Genomic DNA, 21,514 nt, shown 5'->3' on the forward strand with positions numbered 1-21,514 from the left:
GGGGCGAGAGAGGACAGCTTTATTTTGTATTAGTCGTGGGCAGGTGAAGCCGGGGATAAATTAGAATAAATATTTCATTTTGTCAACAAAGAGAAATCACTTAGGCCTGTAATTGTTTGGCTTTATATGTGAATAAATCAAAAGTAATAAATGCAGGATATAGAGAAGTCTGCTGAAAGAATACAAAAGGAGACGCAGCAAGTTGTCGACATAACTTTCTATTTTTACTAAAGATAAAGTACAGATGATATTATTCTAACAACGACTAGCATACTAAGAGCGCATCAGCCTTACTTCCTGGTTCACAGACGATTAAAACCACATTAGAAACAGACAACAGCACTTGGGGTCATGAGCCTGCTGTGTGCTTTACAATATATCTGAACCGGGAAAGACAAATTTGACATTAAAAGGTTCCATATTCCGCTATTTACTGATCTATGTCATAATGTAGTTTCCTTTAATCTCTAAGAAAACTCAACAATGAATTTCTCCAGGCTTTCAAAAGCGGTGGGTTAGTTTCAAAGAGTAGAACAGTTTTTGAGTGACAAGTTGAAAATACCATATGACATTTTGAGTGTAGATTTTACCTTGTCCAGGTGGGGTCAGACACACAGCTTGGCTTAATGCAGACAGGACGCTCAGCTCCGCCAGGCCTATTCTTAGTTTCCCAGCCAGCGACCTGTCAATCAAAAACAAAGACCCGCCCTCTTTAGTATTCATGGCTGTATGCACCTGCTGCCACCAAACAGCCCTCAGCCATACCAATACACCTGCACTGCAAAACACATCTGTGATAAATAAAGTGAAGATTATGGATCATCTGAGTAGTTTTTGACAAGATTAGATGTATTTAAACAAGACTATTTGATGAATTGATGAAAAATATCAAACAAATGAGAAATTGTTGCCATTTTGTCCACAGTCAAGTTTGTCAGACTTTACTAAGCCTAAATTATTACTGTATCGTAGTGCTGTGTTGAAGAAGGAGCTGAGTCCAATGGCAAAGATCGAGATTTACTGGCTAAATCTACCTTCTGTCCCCACCCATGGTCATGAATTTTTGGGTAACAACCGAAAGGGCAAGATGGAGGATGCAAATGGTCCCTCCAGGACACACTGGAGGGACTAAGTCCCTGAGGCCTGGGAACCCTGGAGAGCCCCCGGAGGAGCTGGAGGAAGTGTCTGGGGTGTAGGAAGTCGGGCCTCCCAGCTCAGACTGCTGTCTCCGCGACCCAGGCCCGGATAATGAGGAAGAAAAAGGATGGATACTATCTACCAAACCAAGTCATAATTAGAAAAACATGAGATGTTAAATGTACTCTGTTCATGCATGTGTAGTAAAAATTGTACCAGATATTCTTTGAAAACCCTGGTTATAGTCATTCTAATTGAGGCAGATAACCTTTTTTGCAGTGCAGCTACTATGTCCTTCCCAACAAACACGCGCACACATACACACACAGACATACACACACACATACAGACCCACGGACATATATAAATAGTGGATTGGATCCGCTGGTGTGATGTGCGTTTTACCTGACGATGTAGCGCGCTTCAGAAAAACGACAGGCCACGAAAAGCCCTTTGATGATGTCGATTTTCTTATTCATGGCCTGAGGGGGCGACGGTGACGGAAAATGAGATTCACAGAGGAGCAGAAGAAGAGAGAGTGGAGGGAATGCAAAAGAGAGAGGTCACTCCACAAAATACACACAGATGGGAAATATACACATGACAGATGCTAATATGACATGGCTAACATGGAAAAGTTAATGGTTTGACTGACAGCAGACTGTGGGCTTGTGTTAAACAACATGGGCAGCTGCAATAGCTAAATAAAAGTTTAGAGGTTCTGTGGGAATGAAGAAATAATCTAAATAGTTTCCTATCTGAGAATCTACTGTTTCATAAAGAAAAAGATCATCATATTATAGTTAACACAGATGTTATAGAACAGTAATGATTAGAGCTGTCAACGACTAAAGACATTTTTGTTTCACTAAAGACACTTTCTGAATAAAATCATATCATGATATCAAATATCATAATAAAATAATACACAAATCAAAATGTTTACAATCCATTAATCTACTAAATGACTACAGTAATTGTAATGATTAGAAAATTTGGATTTGTTGCTGTTACCTCCTCAAAAACAGACCTGGAGTTGTGTTTTTTTATTTCATTCACACATGTTTGAGTAAACCTTTTTAATTATTAGTCTGTCTGCATCTCCCAAGATAAAAAATGCTCTGTACCACTTTGTGATGTAATATAGTGGTAGTTTAGCTACCTTTTATCTTTAGGTCAGTAGAGATTAGTAATTCCAGGGCTGAAATCATCCAAATGATTCTAATGAAGAGGTATGGAGTTTAGAGCATTACCACATGACATCACAAGTGTTTTCTGTTTGAGAGAAAAAAAAGCCTAAATCTGCAGGGCTTGTGTGTTAAACATGAGAATAAAACAAAACACACCTCCAGGTTTGTTTGTGATGATGAAATAACATTAGAACATTGATCAGAAAATAGTGTCATATGGGCCCTTTAAAGAGGGAGTCCTATACTAAACTAAATTTTCTGAGCTTTCTACCATGTTCCAACAATGTTCATTTTCCAGTGAATACAGCATTTACAAAGCAACAAAGGTAACAGGATTTAAATAAGTTTTGTTTAAGCAATTAATAAGTGTAAAACCCCCTCTTTAATGTAAATCTACAGGTGAGAACAGTCCAGACTCACCGAGTTTCCACTCATGGCTGCGATCTCCTTCAGTTTCTTGAACACAGCGGTGGCGGTCAGGCTCGCCGGCTGGAACATCATCCTTTGATTACTCCGAGAGCTCTCAGCAACCAGTCCTAGGTCCCCCTTCTCCTGAGCCTCCGCTTTGATTTTATCCAACTGACGACCTATAGACAAAACAAGAAACTACAATGAATGATCCTTTATTTTATTACCTAGGATGTGCCCCTGTTAGGTCTTAAACGCATTTCATCTTTTATCAGTTTTCACATTCACCTGTTGTCTGGGCCACGGCCTTCATGAGCACCGTCTCTCCCACTCCCAGCTCCATCCCCAGGTAGGCGGGGCCCAGCTGGTTTAAGCACAGGTACACACAGCACAGCAGGTCATCTACAGGAGAGGAGGAGGGTCAGGTATCCCATAATGCAACAGGTTAACCCACAATGCAACAGGTTAACCCCCAATTCAACAGGGCATTCAACAGAACAGGGCAATACAATGACATGTAAAAAACAAGGGCTGTGTCTGAATGTCTACCTCAGCCCCTAACCCCTCATTCACTATATTGTCCTGGAATATTTAAAGGACTAAACCGTGCACTCTTTCACAGTGATTGAGACTTCAGACGCTCACTACAGTCAGGTCATGTGACTCTGGCATCTGGGTGAGAAAAGTGTAAAGACTAAACTCTGATACGACTTGATTTCTGTCATAAATAATGATCAGATCAGACTGGCATGAGTATTTATGGACTAATAATAACAATACTTTTTATCTGAGATGTGAACATTAACAGCTCTAGGGAAGGTAAGCACCTTACTCTAGCACCTTTACACCATGACAATTTATTTAAGAGTGTTTTATTCAGATTTAGGATATATAGTGCCATAAACCAGAGCTTCATTTGATTCAGTCACTGTCCAATTTTCAAGGTGCATTGTTGGAAATATTGAGTGCACTATTTTTTCATCTGCTGGACATTTGGACACCACTAAAAATGGCGTGACCCCTAAATAGTGCCCTGAGTAGGGAGTGTGGATAGTGTGGATTCGGTTACAGCCTCAGTAAATGATAAAATACAGTAGCCTGACAGAAGCCAGTTCTTTCAGTCCAGTCAGTCAGAGCAGTGCCTATAGTTAGCATCACCCCCCAGGAAATGTTGTGAAGACATCAGCTGCAAAGTATCAATTGTGGTCTTAATCATGTTTTACAATCACACATCAGTTACTATGATACTGACTCCAGCCTGGACAGTTTTCATAAAAGTTGTGTAATTTAAACCACGGTGAAGTTTGGATAACAAAGGCCCCAGAGCTGTGTTTGCATAGAGAAAAGCACTTCTCCCTTTGTCAGCTCCAAAATTGGACTGAGCCTAAAATAGACTCCTCTCACACTGTGTATTAGCCTGGACTCAGAAACAGAAGAGAAGTGTCAGAAAACAGAGGGGTTCATTTATCGTGACTTCAGGTGGAATAAGCTGCTCTCTCACAGTTAAAGGGTTTTTTTTCACAATCACGTCAGCTTCAGTTCAACATCAACATGAGCTCCCCCTCCCCTCTGTTTTCATAGCATGCACTCAAAGTCTCAAAAAAGGAAATCCCTAGAGACAAGACAAGATCTCGTGCCGCAAGATCTCACGAGACAAAACTGACATGAGATTGTGCACACATGCTGAAAATGAGCTCGTGAGATTTCTTTTCCATGTTTTTACGTTTGGATTGGACAACAAAATAAAGTACTGGTGAGTTACATTTTTTGAAAAGCCCAAAAGAAGTAGTGTTACAGTGACAAAAATATTAAATAACGCAAATCAAAAAATGGTGAACTGGACTGAAAGAATGTCAAACTCTTGTCTTGTCTCGTTCTTGCAGATCTAATCTCATGTCTCTCAAGTCTCGCCCCACCCTAGATTTCCCCATACCATATTTTAACGTTTATTGCTCAGAATTATTCCCAATTAGGGATGGGCATTCGATGAAATTTTCTTAATCGATCGTCGGAAGAATTAACGATCGATTATCGATTAATCATTAACGTTTAATTTTAAAATGATCATCATTATTATTACTATCTGCACTACTAATCTGCATAAATAAATTCAACTTTACGACATATAAACCGTAACCACTCTAGAGCCACATCAATCCGTTTGACATTATAATGTGTTTAATTCAGTTTTGCGCAACTCTCACAGAAACGAAACTTAAAACCGCATCGCTAATTTGCATAAACTCAGCGAAGATAAAACTACAGCTCTTGTGTCACTGATGCGGTCAATTTCGGTCGGATTAAAAGACATGATTCAGTGGAATACAGGTTAGTGTGACCAGATTTGTGTTTGTCAAAACCAGGACACTGTATGGGGGGTGGGAGGTTGGGACTCGTCATCCACATTGCGCGACTCTCACCTGGCAAAGCTTTTTCCCACTGGACACAGAAACATATGTGCTTCTTTGTACACTGTGCACAAGGACTCCCACTTGTCCCGAACGCAACGGAAAGCGTGGAATTTCTTGTACAAATCATCGTTAAATACATATTTGTGCTTTGGCACACTGCAGGCTGACCTACTGTTTGTGTCTCGCTCCTTCTGAGTGCAGAGAGACACATGTATGGACCCCTGTTTGGTCACGCTACACACAGCAACCTACATTCGGTTTGTGGATTAAAATTAACGTAATCGATGAAATTCTTAATGATCAATTATCGATTAATGGATTAATCATGCCCATCCCTATTCCCAATTATTAAAATTCCTGCATTACCGTAAATTCCAGACTACTGAGCACACCTGAATATAAGCTGTATCAACACAATTTTAAGAATTTAAGAAATTTTCAGAAAGCTTTTGTCATCTTTTTGCATTGAGTCTGCCGTCACCAAAATCTCACCATTGACTCATTGATGCCGAGTTTATGTGCAGCAGCTCTGTATCCTCCTTTGACAGCCACATCAATTGCCGTTCACTTAAAAGCTGCATCATCGGCGCATCACCCTGTCTCTCCCCACACTCTATGGCGCATTTCTCCTGCAAGAGCCTCTGTCCTGTCTGTATTATGTCAGTGTCTTGTAGGATTTCAGCACCTGGTGGGCTAGACTAGTTCAATCAGGTATGAGTGGATGTCCGGCTATTGAAGTTTGAGTCGTTTCCCTCCCTGTTAATTTAGCATAATAACTTATTTGATCAGATGGCGATAAGTGATTTGAGTACATTGACAATATCACTAGCTCGTGTAGCAACTTAATGTTAACCCTAGATCCATGTGTAACCGCACAGACAGCAGCGTTTTCTGCACTCCGGCTGCACGTAATCACTGTGTTGCCAAACCAGAGACTGTATATATGAATGGACAATGTGCCAAACAAAGAATCCATCCATATATTAGCCGCATCGTTTTAATAGCCGCAGGATTCATAGTCTGAGAAAAAAGTAGCGACTTATAGTCTGGTACACATAACTGATTATGTGTTCTAATGGGACCAAACTCGGAACTATGAATGTTCTTAAAGGGCCTATATTATGCTATTTCCTGATCCATGTTATAATGCTGTTACCTCATCAAAACAGACCTGGAGTTGTGTTTTGTTTCATTCACATTCTACATTAGCAAAGCTCAAAATGCTCTGTTCCACCTTGTGATGTCATGAAGCAGTAGTTTTCAAGTTAACAGCTACCTCTTAACTTTAGTTCAGTAGAGATTGGCAATTTCCGTGCAGAAATAATGCAAATGATTCCAGTGAAGGCGTATGGAGTTTAAAAACACAGTGTATGACATCACAAGGTGAAACAGAGCGTTTTCAGTTTGAGAGGAGAATATAGGCCCTTTAAATGTATTCATAGCTGTGAGCATGGCTCCATTAGAATACATTACACTGTATGAAGTCCTACATTGAGCACATAGACTGCAGTGTAATAAAGTTTTGATTGATTGATTGAGACTTTTGTTTACCTGGAGACAGCAGCAGCACCGAGCGGAAGAAATTGGACAGAGTCTCGATGTTTCTGAGCCTGAAAATGACAAAATACAATTCACATTAGAAGTAAACAGAACTTGATGAAAAATGCAGTCACAGGGTTAAGGCCAGGGGTGAGATCTGTCAGACTGGATATGAGCCACTGTGTCTTTATGACATTTTATAAAGTAAAAACATATTATACTACAAGGACATCTGCCATTTTATATCTCCTATACAGAACCATTTCATTCACTAGAGTTGCTCGCCTGGTGTTGCTTTCAAACAGGCTAATGCAATTTTACTCTTTCTCTGTGTCTGTTACGTAACTTTTATGGATTTATAATAATGTTCCACAGTATGGCATTAAACTGATGGATGCTTCATGGATAGCTCAAGTTACAGGTTAGAGGCTACCCCGTGCACGGTATAGATTATTATTACCTCAAAATACATGTAAAGCATTAATAAAAATATCAATGATGCAATTAAGACTAGATAGATGCATTAATGCCATACTGTGGAACATGAGAAGAACCGGTGATGAACATGACAACAGAAAAGTTACTTAGTTGTATCTTTAATAAATTGTATTCTAGGCATTTGACAATTATTACCAATTAGTATATGGCATTACATTACATTACAATTAACTATTATTTTTAGTTTACAGAAGTATAGATTTATTTAAAGGTGCATTGTGTAACTTTTCTGGTGGACAAATGCGTTTCTCCATGGAGATGTTATATTGCTTTGTCTGGAATGTTTCCCAGTATGATTTTAAAGCTTTCTATCTTCATGGAGACCAAACCAAGCCAAGTTACAGGTCAGATCAGTGGAGAGGCAACCTTGTTCACAGTAGGAATGCCTGTAGAGCTATTTAATGTGATACTGGAGTCAGGCTGGCGCCACCTAGTGCCACCACTCAATTTACTTTCTCTCCAGCAACTAGGTCAGGAATCAAAATACACTAGACGGTTCGCAAAAACCCCGGAAGTGCAGGTTCACGCACCAGCCAATCAGCGAAGAGTCATATATTCAGTGTTGTCAACGATTCCCAAGATCGAGGATTTAAAGCCAGAATAAAGAGAATGTTTGGTGAATTTTATCAAGGGGAAAGATGTTATTGTCCTTCTTCCTATGGGATTTGGGAAAAGCTTAATATACCACTTAGCCCCGTTAGCAGCGCATTGCATATGTGAATCCAAATAGCAGCGATTGGTTAAATGATAAAAAGTACCCGCCTACCATCGAGCGAACAAATCCTAATACTGCGAGGTCAGACGGTTTCTATGAAGTGAAACCAGCTGATGAATCAGGCTAGCCATACTGTGGAACATTGCAAACAAAGAAATAACATCTCAGCATGGAGAAAAGCATTCAATGGACCCTTCGCCAGAAAAGTTAAACAATGCACCTTTAAGTGGAACTAAACACTAAATCCACTTTTTGTGCCAATAAAATGTGTATACGGTGTAACAGCATTGGGGGGGCCTAAATCCAAGTCTGTGCTGCCTTCAGTGGCCTCCAGTAGTTGGTGACATCACAGCGAACTGCCCTGATTACAGCCAGGTGTTTCTGATTTGAAACAACTATGGGGGATGGAGTTTGAAGTGTGGATACCTGTTAGATCAATCGCACTGTTTCTTATACCTCTTGTTATACTTTTCTGAATCCCCCTCCCCTTGCTCTCTGTGTTGTGACAAGAGAGAGTGACTTCACACAATCAGCGTGCATTCCGCTAAAGAAACTATTGCACATCAAATTAGGTTTCTCAAGTTGCACAGTACAGTTTTGCATCATGCGGCATAGGCTTGTGAGCGGAGTCTTGGACAGAATCTTACAGCTAACCATAAACAGGGTTAGAATAGGGCTCAAGAGAGATCGCTAGATTACTCAAACATGCATGGATGATATTTAAAACTTCTTCAGGCATGTTTTTGATGTGGGAACACCAATATAACACGGTAGAAAGCTCCAAAAACTTGCATTTGCATTACACTCTCCTTAATGATGTACCAAAGGGTTTATGAGAGCTGGGAACTAGATAGACTTAAATATATACATCCTTAATTTGCTGTTTGAAAAGCAGGTACCCCACTTTTAACGATAATAAGTCAAATTTTGTTAAAAAGAATAGAGAAAGTTTTTAATTTAAGACTCCAGATTCTGTCTTTGACCTTATGAAACCAATTTCCATTTCGTATCATTTTTAGTATGTGCTCAATTAAAAGGTGCAAAGTTATCTTCCGTAAAGACTTCAAAAGCACCTTGAAGATGGAGCCAAAGAAACCCATTATTTTTACTTCACTAGACTCAAAAATGAACCATATTTCTACACTACAGCACTCATAAAATCCTCGCTCCAATTATGTTCAACCAGAAACTCTCAGAACACTGGGTTATACAGGCTTTGGGAGTAAAGACGGAGGATTGGGAGTTTACTACTAAATAAATAATGTGAAACTGAACAAAACAATGTAGAAATATAACAAAAGCAACATTGTGATAATAGTTAGGCAGAGAGCAATGGAGTTTTTTGTTTTTAGTAGTCAAAATTAGAGAATTATACAAATGTTTATAGATGCCATGACAACAACAAAAATGTGAAATGCTTAAATCACTTTGATTCAATCCTGTGAGCGAGTGAATGAATGAAGGGATGGAAATTTAAATGCTTCTCTAGAATATTGAATAACTACTACTGTTCCATCTTTATTATGCATCTTTATTATTCCACCTTGCTCTACTGTGTTTTTAAAGTCCATACACTTTCACTCTAGAATCATTTGGACAATTTCAGCCAATCTCTATTAAAGTAGATTAAAGTAGATAAAAAGGTAGCTGTTAACTTGAAAACGACCACTGCATGACATCACAAGGTGGACTAGAGCATTTTGAGCTTTGGAGATGTAGATAATAAAAATAATAAAGGGTTGCTCAAACATGAGGTGAATGAAACAAAAAACAACTCCATGTCAAATCTCACAAGAGTCAATTTTGTGAAATACAGTATATGACCTTGAACCTCCACCAAATGTTTACATTATTTATTTGGTGGTTAACCCCACATCTACATTTTTGTGGTGATTGTTGTAACACGCCACAGTTTCTCTCAAGTGAAGTGGGAGTCCTTCAACCATCTTTCAGCTCAAAAGTGGGAATTCCCAGTTTGAGCCGCGTTCCAGAGTGTTTTAACAATGTTAGTGATGGATTATTGTCATCATTTTCTCCATTATTATCTATAATAATGCTATTTATATGTCATGTCAATCACTATTTTTTCTTTGTACTGTTTCTTCTTATGACCTCTAGTACATAACTGACATATTACTATATTTCTATATTTTATTATTTTTACTTCTACACATACATTTATATAATTATGTCTTATTTGACACTAGTCTCTTGCTATTTTTGCTACTTATTTTGAATTTATTATTACTAGGGCTGGGTATCATTAAGAAGACACCGATACATACCTCAACACATAGGCCATGATACAATACATATCTCGATACAGTGAGCTTACAATACGATACAATATATTTCAAATCTATCTATTTTATACGGTTCAGTAAAAAATAAAGGCTAAATCATGGCTGTGACACGAAAAGTCTTTGTTAAACCACTTCTTGTGCAAAGTGAAGATGAAGCACAAACATTTTAATCATCAAAACAGTGAAAATGTCAAATGTGTCACATAAATGAGTTTCCTTCCACTAAACAAGTGACAAAACTGTAGCGCTGGAACAAAATAATTTAGTAAAATACACCAAAAAACACTCTTGGCGATATATTGATACAGCAGCCCACGATATTGATACTGTATCATCCCATTAAACGATATGATACGATATATTGATATTTTTGTACCCCCCTAATTATTACTATTTATATTTTTACTCTTTGTTACTATATTAAACTGTGATGTGTAAACTACTGTGTCCAAGTCATTTCCCTTGTGGAGCAATAAAGTTTATTAAAAAAAAAAAAGTGCTGTATTTAGCTCAGTCTGTTTATATAGAGATCTTAGCTGAACATGTGTGTACATTACCTTCGTAAACACTGATACGTATGACCACTGACCAGTGTTTATTTAGTACATTTGTACATCAACAACAGAATCACAGCATCTCAAAATCAATCGGACTTTTTGTTAAAAGTGTGTGAGTCTCACCTGCCGGAATCCTCTTCAATTCTCTCAAAGGTGCGCGCCACAGCCAGATACGGCACCCTGGAACAGTCAGATTAGCATGTCGTTAGCATCCTCGCATTAGCACAAAGGTAATTTTAACATTCACACCATTAGGCTAAGTCAGCTGTTCTCCGCAAAGACCAATTAGCGCTACAAGGAGATGTGGTTTGACCAGCGGAGTTATCAAAATGTGAGAACAACACGGGGCCCAGGAGCTAAAGGTCACTGTTGTCAAAGGACGAGAGCCAACCGGACAAAAAACTGCCACCAGGAATTATTAAACTCTCGAGCTTCAGCGTAAACACAGCTAGTGTCCTTTTCAAAAAACACACTGGGCTCAGGTACAGGAGCTGAACTTTACACAAGAGGGACTTGGCTCTGTAAATTTTCACAATACTGAGCTAAAATGATCAATCTTTCAAATGGCAGGTGGCTACTTGGCAAGAAAAACCACAACACTAACAAAATGCTCTCCCAATTATATACAAGCAATAATATTAAAGGTGCACCATGTAACTTTTCCGGTGGAGAGGCAACCCCGCTCATAAGAGGTCATTAGAGTAATAAAACCACCAAGCACTCTGTATTTTATTTTAGAATTTTCACATTCACGGCGAGTCACAGTATCACTTCTATAGCTAACACGTTGTACAATAGCCTGTTAATAGAAGGTTCTATTACCTCCTTGCTCAGTTATTTTTATTTCTTTGTTATCAGAGCACATGGATCGCAATTTAGAGCAGAAGAAGCTCCTTTTTAAAACCACCAGTTGGCGCTATAGTAGACACCATTGACACTCATACACTGGTGAGTTTAATGTCATACAATGGAACCACTTAAACTGAACTTAAAGGGCCTTTATTACACAATTTTCTGAGAAAGTTTTAATGCTGTTGAATCATCAAATACATACCTAAAGATGAGTTCTTCTCTCAAATGGAAAACACCCTATTCCACCTTGTGAAGTCATGTGGTGATTCAAGAAGAGCTCTACTTTGTTCTTAAAACTCCATACACCTTCACTAGGATCATTTTGGATCAATTCAGCCTTGGAATTGCCAGAAGGTAAACGTAGCTCTTAACTTGAAAACTACCACTAAATGACATCACAAGGTGGAACAGACCATTTTGAGCTTTAGAGATGTAGAGAGACTAATAATAAAGGGTTACTCAAACAAAGCAACTCCAGGTACCATATTTTTCGGACTATAAGTCACACCAGCCAAAAAACGCGTAATGAAGAAGAAAAAAAACATGTAAAACGCACTGGATTATAAGTCACACTTTTTGGGGGAAATTTATTTTATAAAGTCAGGGACCAGGAACCAACATTTCATCTTGAAAGGCAAGTTATAGTATTAACAATAGAATAAAGAACAGGCTGAATAGGCGTTAATATGCTAACGTCACATTAACAGTTCTTCAGATAACTATAACATAAACAACAGAACATAAGTTTACCAAACTCTCCATCTCACTCCAAATCACTAAACCCATTGAATCCTTCATCCTCGGTGTCACTTCTGAGCAACTCCGCGCAACTTTGGTTGTCACTGAAATCCATGCTTTGTGATCCAATGACTTCCAGGAAAGTTACATGGCGCACCCTCCTGGCTATCATGAAGCTGTGTTCTCCATTCCCGCTTTTTGCCAGTCCCTCAACTTTCTTTCTGCTGCATATTTCATTACTTGCAGCAGGACAGTGGCTTTTTCTACAGGAGACATGCGCAGAAAACTGATACACAAACCTAGAGCTCCCTCTCGTGGTGGTTAGTCTGGAGTATAAGTCACAGGAAACACCCAAACCATGAAAAAAGTGTGACTTATAATCCGAAAAATATGGTTTGTACCTTATAACATGGCTTAAAGCTCACGAGAATCAATTCTGTGTAATATAGGACCTTTAAGTAGAAATGTAATGACCAGCAAAATAGATTAAATTGTTATAATTAATGACAACTCCTACTCACTTTTGTCCGTGCTTCCAGCAGGCGTCGTTGATGGGGTGATAGTTTGGTCTGGAAGGATTGTAGTCGGTCTGTCCTGATGTTACCTCACTGAAAATTAAAAACATAAAAACACTCATATGTAACAATAATACAGATTCACTCTAATAATACACAGCATAACAGATGTGCAAGTCAGTGCACCCGAGCTGATCAGAACAAAGGCTACATACACCATTTTTACAATAATAAAGCACTTTAATGAAATTTTGTGACATTTTAAAAAAAAAGTTTCATTATATTGTTCTTGCCAAAAGGAAAAAAAAAATGGGTAAAGTTCAGCTCAAACAACAAAGTTCCTCTCAAAGTAGCTCAAGTTTTAAAGCACTTCAGAAGGATTACATAACCAAAATAGCGTTTAAAAATGAATGACTTTTTACATTAATATTTAGTTGAGACCGGTTCTTTCACATAATAATAATGCATTACTTTTATCTAGACACTCAAAGTCACTTAACTATGTGTTGTATAATTCATTGACTCACTCCACGACACTCTGGTTTAAGAGTCTGTGCAGTCTGTAGTCACACGTGCCCAGAGGCAGACTGTCAGAGATGTGGCTGTTTACAACTGCTTTCGCGCCCCACTAAACCAGAAATCAGAAATTAAAATAGGACTAAACAAGGACTAAACCAGAGCCGAACCAGGACTGAACCACAGCTAAACCTAGAGTAAAGTGGGACTAAACCAGGAGTAAACCAGGTCTAAATCAGAACTAAACCACAACTAAACCAAGAGTAAACCAGATCTAAACCAGGACTAAACCAGGTCTAAATCAGAACTAAACTACAACAAAACCAGGACTAAATCACAACGAAACCACAACTAAACCAGAAATAAACCATAAGTAAACCAGGACTAAACCAGGACTAAATCAGAAATATAGCACTACTAAACCAGGAGTAAAACAGGACTAAACCAGGTCTTAATCAGAACTAAACTACAACAAAACCAGGACTAAATCACAACGAAACCAGAACTAAGCCAGGTCTAACTCAGAACTAAACCACAACTAGCTCCTCACTCCACCAATGTAGGTGTAGAGTAAAGCCTGTTCGCCTGTAGTCACATGTGCCCAGAGGCAGGCTGAAGGAAGTGTGCATTTTTCTGACAAGAATTGTGGTTAAATATTAATAACAGGATTTGGTTCAGATTTTAAACACGTCAAGAATGAAATAAAACACCTTGAAATGTGAAATGACAAATACAAGAATCACATTTCAGAACATGTTTGAACAGAACTAAGCTACAGGGATCCAAGTTATTATGCAAAATAAGAGGAGATTTTGTTGTTTGTGAAGGAAATTATAGTGCTTTAAAAATTGCAGCCTTCATGATTTGCTAATCGCATCCATTCAAATTATTCCAATTTAAAGGTGCATTGTGAAGCTTTTATGCTTTTATGGTGGAGGGTTCATCACCTGCTTGTTTCCATGGATGTCACTGTTCTGCCTGTAATGGCATTCTGACTGTGAGAGGGGTGGCCTCTCCACAGATCTTACCTGTAACTTGGTCAGGTCTCCATGAAGAGAACATCCCAGAAAAAGCAATAACATCTCCATGGAGAAAAGTATCTGACGCGGACCCTCCCACAGAAAAGTTACACAATGCACCTTTAAACAACTTGATAAAATATAATTACTTGAAGCTAACTGAAATGAAAAGACTAAACCACTATAAAATACAATTTAAACGTCACATTATATAAATGGTATCCAAAAAAATTTGTAGAATTAAGCAGGCTTGCATCTCCACAAACCTGACTCTGACTTGGCTTGGACGAGCACCTCCTCCTGCTTGTTTCCATGGAAATGTTGTTTCTTTTAGTAATAATGCTCCACAGTAGATCTTAAAACGTATCTCCACAGAGAATGAGAAGTATAGTTTTAACTTTTCTATTTCTGTGGAATCCTGCAGGTAAACGTCCCACCTCTAGAAAGTTACACACTGCACCTTTAAACATTTAAGGCACTATAAGTGATTTTTACTTATGAACGTGAAAACAGTTACTTCATTTTCTACAGTTTGTCATGGTCCAAGTTTATAACTCAGATTCCAACCTTCCTATTATTCTCTGCAATGAATTTATAAGCTCCTTTCAGACCAGAGAAGAATTTTGTCATCACCTCATAGTTCGGAGGATAAAAACACTTATACACACTTATTTTGACCCTAAGAGCTGCTTATACAATATATCTGCACTGGAGCAAGACACATTTTATTTTACTACATGAAAAATGGTGTCCAGCCCCTTCAAGCAGCTCCACCTCATTATAACAGCTGTTACTTTTTTTCACTCAGACTCCCCCTCACCTTTTGGCCGTCACGAGGCTGACAGACTCTGGATGAAAAAACGTGTGTTTGGTCTCATGTTATAAATATTTGTCATTTTGAGGTCATCGTCAGCAGCGCGCTCGCACACACCTACTCACACACACACACCTACACACGCAGAGTGACAGAGGTTTGTTCAGACGTGACAGTGAATGGGGGAATTAGAGAGTCACTGTGATCAGTCTCATGTCAGGGCCAGTTATAAATGACATCCTGTATTTAAAAAGGTACACAGAGTTAAATTGCCTGTACCGGAGTTTTTTTCATGAATCTGAGCAAAATATGTAGACAGTAAAAATGTGGTACAGTGCCCTTAAAGCAGTCAGTATTACACTAAAATACAGGAAGTGGCCCACTGTGTTTTTAAACTCCATCCACCTTCACTAGAATCATTTGGGGCAGAGCATTTTGAGCTTTGGGGATGTAGACAGACTAATAATAATGGATTACTCAAACATGTGTGAATGAAACAAAACACCTCCAGGTCTGTTTTTGAAAAGGTACCAGTATTGATGATGATTTAAAATGTTAACTAATTCTGACTCATTTCAATACAGTAGTTGTTATTCTCTTTATGGACAGAGTTTGTAGAGGATAGTTTTCCGTTTCCAGGCCTCACGCGCAGTAGAGTCCATCTTTAGATTTGTCTTGGTTTTCTCCTCCGCTGCACACGTCCCTTCCACTTTGAGCCGAGGAGCTAAAATGGCTTCTCAGTTGCGTTCTAAATGGACTGAGCGAAATCTGTGAGGTTTCAAATGGGTTTGTTTTATACGAATAAAATCTGGCATTAATTCTTCTTAAGCGACTGCTGGAGCAAAAAAGACAAAGATTGGATTTACCTGTGCAGAGTAGCAAAGCGCTCCTATTGGATAATTACTGAAGTTATTTAGTCTTGGCAGAATTGTTTTCAGCTTTCTAACTATCCACAAACCAGAAGATGTTTTGCAAAATAAATGGTTTTGTTAGGATCATTAGGGTAATAGGCTTTCGTGATCAATAATAGAATATAGACTGTCTGATTCAATAATGAGGCTTTGATTTGACTTTGAACTTTGATCTGTGGTGAAGCAGTTACCTTCTCTGACTTCTCCTGAATGTATCAACTAAATATATTTTTGTATATATATATTTTTTAATCACATCATAATGATATATGCATGTCATTTTCAATATATTACGCATTCTTATGGCTTCAACTCCTTTTTAAACAGGCTTCTGAACATCTTACACCCTGGATTCCACCTGTTCAACCTGTTCCCTTCTGGCAGGCGCTTCAGGTTAATTCCAGCTAGGACCAACAGACTCGGGGACAGCTTCTTCCCCAAAGCTGTCACCATACTTAATGAGAACTGTTAATTTGTTTTGTTTATTATTCATTCTTGCACTTTGACGGAACAGCTCTGAATTTCAATATACTCTTGTATAATGACAATAAAGGCTGTCTATTCTGTTCTATTCTTAGTTAGAAAATGTGAAATACTAAATACTCATTTAAAAGGCATGGGGGCACCCTCGAGTGTCAACAGTGGGAATGAACAATGAAAAAAAAAAATGAATCCATAGGTGAGATGATCGCAGTGTTATCAGAGCCATGCATTTGTCATAAACACCATCTGAAATGCTCAAAACAAATCTGATGAGGGTTTAAAAACTGTAGAGGAAACTCTTAGATACTACTTATGCTGCAACTATCTGGGAAAATTTCAAACTGAGTGATCTCTGAGGAGTGAAGAAAGAGCTCATTAGCAGGATTAAACACATCGCATCAGGTTTGTCAAGTCGTTGTGTACATTTTGTACCCTGCTTTTGTATATATTTATGGAGAATTATGGATTTGGCTTGTGGGCGGAGTCTTGTACAGAATCTTACAGCTAACCATAAAGAGGGTTTGAACAGGGCCCAGGAGAGATCACTAAATTATTGAGACATGCATGGATGACATACAAGCCTCTTAGGGCATGTTTTTAATGAGGGAACAATTAAAAAACTAACAAACAGCATAATATGCCCTCTTTAAAGGTGCACTGTGTAACTTTTCTCATGTAGGGTCTGTCACCACTTCTCTGGAGATATTGCCTGGAATATTCCACAGTATGGCATTACACTTATGCATCTCTATGAATACAGCAGGTGACACCACGAGGCCAAGTTACAAGTCAGATCTGTAGAGAGGCGTGTCGACTCACAGAAAGAATGAAAGATTTTAGGTCAATAAAAACCCATGTTACTGAGTAAATGTGAGATGGATACATTTCATACAATACCAAAACATTTCAGACATGGACTAACATCTCCATGGAGACAAGCAGGAGGTAAACCCTCTACCAAAAAAGTTACACACTGCAGCTTTAAATCGTAATTATGTTTGTCAGAAAAATCCCAATTAAATGTTTGCCAAAATTCATCCAGCCCCATTTTAACCGACTATATGGAATATTAACATTTGTAGAACACATCTCACCTTTTACTCTCCTCTCCCAAACTCTTTCTCTCTGTCTTCTTTTCTTCACCTCGCTCTACTTTCTCAGTTTTCACCGTCACTGCTGCTGCTTTTCTTGGAGCTATTCACAAAAACAAACAAATATAAAAAGGTGAGGAGGGCGAAGGTTCAGACCTGAGCTAAAACATGTACTTGTCTCTGTTTGATAATAAAAGCTTTGCACATTTAGAGACAGTTTTATAGCAACATGCACGAAAGCTAACGCCGTACCAAAGAAACTGCTGATTGCCGGTTTCTTGGCGGGCTCCTTATCTCCTTGTGTATTCTCGGCTTGACTTTTGGAGCTTTCTTCGTCCTTTTCAGGCATTTTTTTCTCAATTTTTGTCGCCGTGGTGACAGTGGTTGGTTTCTCATCATCATAAATCTTGTCTGTTTTTGTAGATGCTTCTTGGATGGGTTCCTCTTTGGCCTTTTCAGACTGGAGCAGCTCATTTGCAGCAGTGGATTTGGCGGTAACAGCCTTTTCAGTGCTCTCCTGCTTGGTCTCCTCTTCCATTGGCTCATCAGCGCTACCTGGACAAAGCAAAAAGAATGAAGTGAAAACTGGCTAGATATGGTCCATTCTATGATAAAGCAAATATATTATTTGTCATGAGGTTGCCAAACACATTAATGAACAATAATGTTAAAATCCCTTTCATTTAAAAGGTGCATTGTGTAACTTCTGGAGGGTCCGTCAAATGCTTTTCTCCATGGAAATGGTATTGCTTTGTCTGGAATGTTTCACAGTATGGCATCAAACCTTTCTATCTTAATGGAGACCTAACTAGACCAAGTTACAGGTCATATCTGTGGAGAGTAATTTGATAAATGTAAGGTAGAGCTGTTTAATGTCATACTGTGGAACATTCCAGGCAGAGCAGTTACAAATCTCTAGAAACAAGCAGGTGATGAACTAACCAAAATGTTACATAGCGCACTTTTCAACAGAGCTGAAAACAGGTGAGAGCCCTCAGGTGGAGTTGGCTGTGTATCTGTCAGATGATCTGGTTTATGATTCATATCTCTAATTCCACATGAAACAAAAACTGGCACCATGTTCTTCTCTGTCAATATAAATAAACAAAAGTGATTTTTTTTTCACAATAGCTTCAGAAAGTAATGTGACTTGTTAGCTGAAAGGACTTTCAAGGTGCGCTGTGAAACTTTTCTGAAGGGGGGTCCATCACCTACTTGCCTCCATGGAAATATTATCGTTCCACAGTATGGAATTAAACTCTATTATTACAGTGGAGACAAGTTAATGGCCACATCTATGGAGAAGCAAGGTATTTTTTTTTAGCTATGAAACACGAACAAGACAAAGATGTTTAATGCCCTACTGTGGAACATTCCATGCAAGGAACTAGCATCACCATGGAGTCAAGTAAGTAGCAGATAGTGCACCTTTAACCTATAAGAATAATGTGACAAATTTGTGGAGCTGATCCCAAACAAATAATGAGAAGGTTCGGCATTTGTGGATCATAAATTTAGTGATTTCTTTCAAAAACACTCGATCTCCCAAAGAGTCATGCAAGGCTTTCAATTTAAAACTATTCCAGCAAATTCTAGAAGGTGAACACAGCTGATTAATGGGTTGGTTCAGCTTTCTGTTAAAGCTGAAAACGTGAAGACTTTTTCCCATTGAAACTGTTAAGCACTATGACGGTTTTAATTTTGCCTTCATTTGGGCAACATTTTGTGGTTCTTGTACCCAAAAACCCTTTACTGACAAGAAATAGCAAAAGGAAAACACTAAAATATATGGAGATGTAGAGGGACAGACCAATTTTATAGCTGCTAAAATGTCTCTGAGTGGAGTTGGGAACCTGGTAGTTTTTATTAAGATGTGCAGACTTATTTGAGAGGGTCTTTTGAGTTCCGCCTGTGATTTTCTCTGCACCCGGCCTCAGAAAAGTGGATTCTACAGCTGTCGGGAGAGTGGGGAATCCTCCAAAAAGAGCAGGAAGTAGTTTAAAAACGAAATGAATGAGACATAAATTCAAGATGGAGTCACCGGAGAAGTCTTTAAGTAGCTCGGAATGGTGGTGTCGCTTTGGGATCAAGTTTGTACAAGTCTCCACGGAAAATTACTTGGGAATTTTCAATGAGTTTGAGATGGAAATGTCAAAAAGCTTAAATTCAGGTGAAGTAGGTCTGGGTTATACAAATAGTAGAAGCTGTGGAGTCAAATTTAATGTTTAAGCTTTGTATTAAAGGTGCACTGTGTGGGGGTCCGTCACCTTCTTGTTTCTATGGATATGTCATTGCTCTGTCTGGAATGTTCCACAGTATGACATTAAACAGCTCTACCTTAGATTTATTCAACTACAGGTGGTTTTATAGCTCAAAAATTCAAAAAACTAAAATTCTGACTGTGAGCAAATCTTACCTGTAATTTGGCTTGCAAGTCTCCATAGAGAATTTTAAGTCGAAGGCCATACTATGGAACATTCTAGGCACATCACCAAAGCGACAGATCCTCCATCAGGCAACTTACACAGTGCATCTTTAAGATTACTGATTACAGATTTTTATAATTCTCAATTTGTTTTGCTTACAGGTAACTTTTTGGTTGGGGTTTCCGTCACCTGCATGTTTTATGGATATTTCATTGCTCTGCAAATGCTCCACAGTGTGACATTAAACAGCTCCACCTTACATTTATTTAATTATAGGTGGTTTTATCACTCAAAAATACCTAAAAAAAAATTCTGACTGTGATATGAACCATAAAACTAAACACATCAAAATATATAGAAAGGACAAAAAGATTATTAAATGCTCAAATATTACTATTCATTAAAAAATAATTATTCTAACTTAGTTGTTCACCTTATTTGGCCAATACAATACATCATAACCCAGTCCAAACCATAGATCAACAAATGTGCAATCTGACAGATACACAGCAAACTCCACCTGATGGCTCTCACCTGCCTCCAGCTCTGTTGAAAGGTGTGCTATGTCTGCCTGGAATGTTCAACATTATGACATTAAAAAAACTTTTCCTTACATTTATTAAATTACAGGTGGTGTTATAGCTCAAAAATATCTTGAAAAACAGACATTCTGACTGTGAGTGGGGTCAACCTGTAACTGGGCTGGTTTGGTCTCCATGGAGAAAGAAACATTTCAGAAAAACTGAATAAAAGATTTTTATGATTCTCAAATTTTTGCTTATATTGCACTATTTTCTGATCTGTGTTCTCAGGTCTGTTTGTGTTTCTTCATCACAAACAGATCTGAGTTGTGTTTGGTTTCATTCACACAAACCCTGCATATTTAGGCTGAATTCTTTTCTCAAACAGAAAACACTCCACCTTGCGATGTCATGTGGGAATACAGGAAGTGCTCCACTGTGTTTTAAACTCCACACACTTTCACTAGAATCATTTAGATAATTTCAGCTCTGGAACTGCCAATCTCTATAGAAAAGTTTAAAGGAGCTGCTCACTTGAAAACCACCACTACATGACATCACAAGGTGGAAGAGAGCATTCTGAGCTTTAGAGATGTAGACCGACTAATAATAAAGATGTGTGAAAGAAACAAAACACAACTCCAGGTCTGTTTTTGAAGAGGTAACATTATTATATAACATGACTTAATGCTCAAGAGTCCATTTTGTGTAATATAGGACCTGTAAGATTTCATTGAAAATGTAACATGTGTTTAATATTGTGAGACTTTGAGAAATTACACAGGCTTCACATATTTTTTAATATTCCCAAGTAATAAAATGTTTTTCCTTTCCACTTACGACTTCCTCCTCCTTTTTGCAGCTGGACAC

At 38.4% G+C, this 21,514-nt stretch overlaps 1 protein-coding gene across 1 annotated transcript in view; it reads right to left on the reverse strand.

Moving 5' to 3' along the window:
* lig1 (ligase I, DNA, ATP-dependent) overlaps window positions 1-21,514 on the reverse strand; it is a 151,028-nt gene that overhangs the window by 107,116 nt on the left and 22,398 nt on the right. Inside the window, exons 6-14 of the mRNA XM_020941232.2 lie at window positions 17,950-18,252; window positions 17,701-17,800; window positions 12,870-12,956; window positions 10,882-10,938; window positions 6,698-6,756; window positions 3,024-3,137; window positions 2,748-2,914; window positions 1,543-1,619; window positions 591-682 (exon numbers count right to left, since the gene is read on the reverse strand). Coding sequence (XP_020796891.2) covers window positions 591-682; window positions 1,543-1,619; window positions 2,748-2,914; window positions 3,024-3,137; window positions 6,698-6,756; window positions 10,882-10,938; window positions 12,870-12,956; window positions 17,701-17,800; window positions 17,950-18,252 — 1,056 coding nt within the window. The remainder of the gene's footprint in view (window positions 1-590; window positions 683-1,542; window positions 1,620-2,747; window positions 2,915-3,023; window positions 3,138-6,697; window positions 6,757-10,881; window positions 10,939-12,869; window positions 12,957-17,700; window positions 17,801-17,949; window positions 18,253-21,514) is intronic.

This window comes from Boleophthalmus pectinirostris, unplaced genomic scaffold (assembly GCF_026225935.1).
Source record: "Boleophthalmus pectinirostris isolate CB_2022bp ecotype Guang Dong unplaced genomic scaffold, ASM2622593v1 HiC_scaffold_16, whole genome shotgun sequence".
In the NCBI taxonomy this organism is placed as follows: domain Eukaryota; kingdom Metazoa; phylum Chordata; class Actinopteri; order Gobiiformes; family Gobiidae; genus Boleophthalmus; species Boleophthalmus pectinirostris.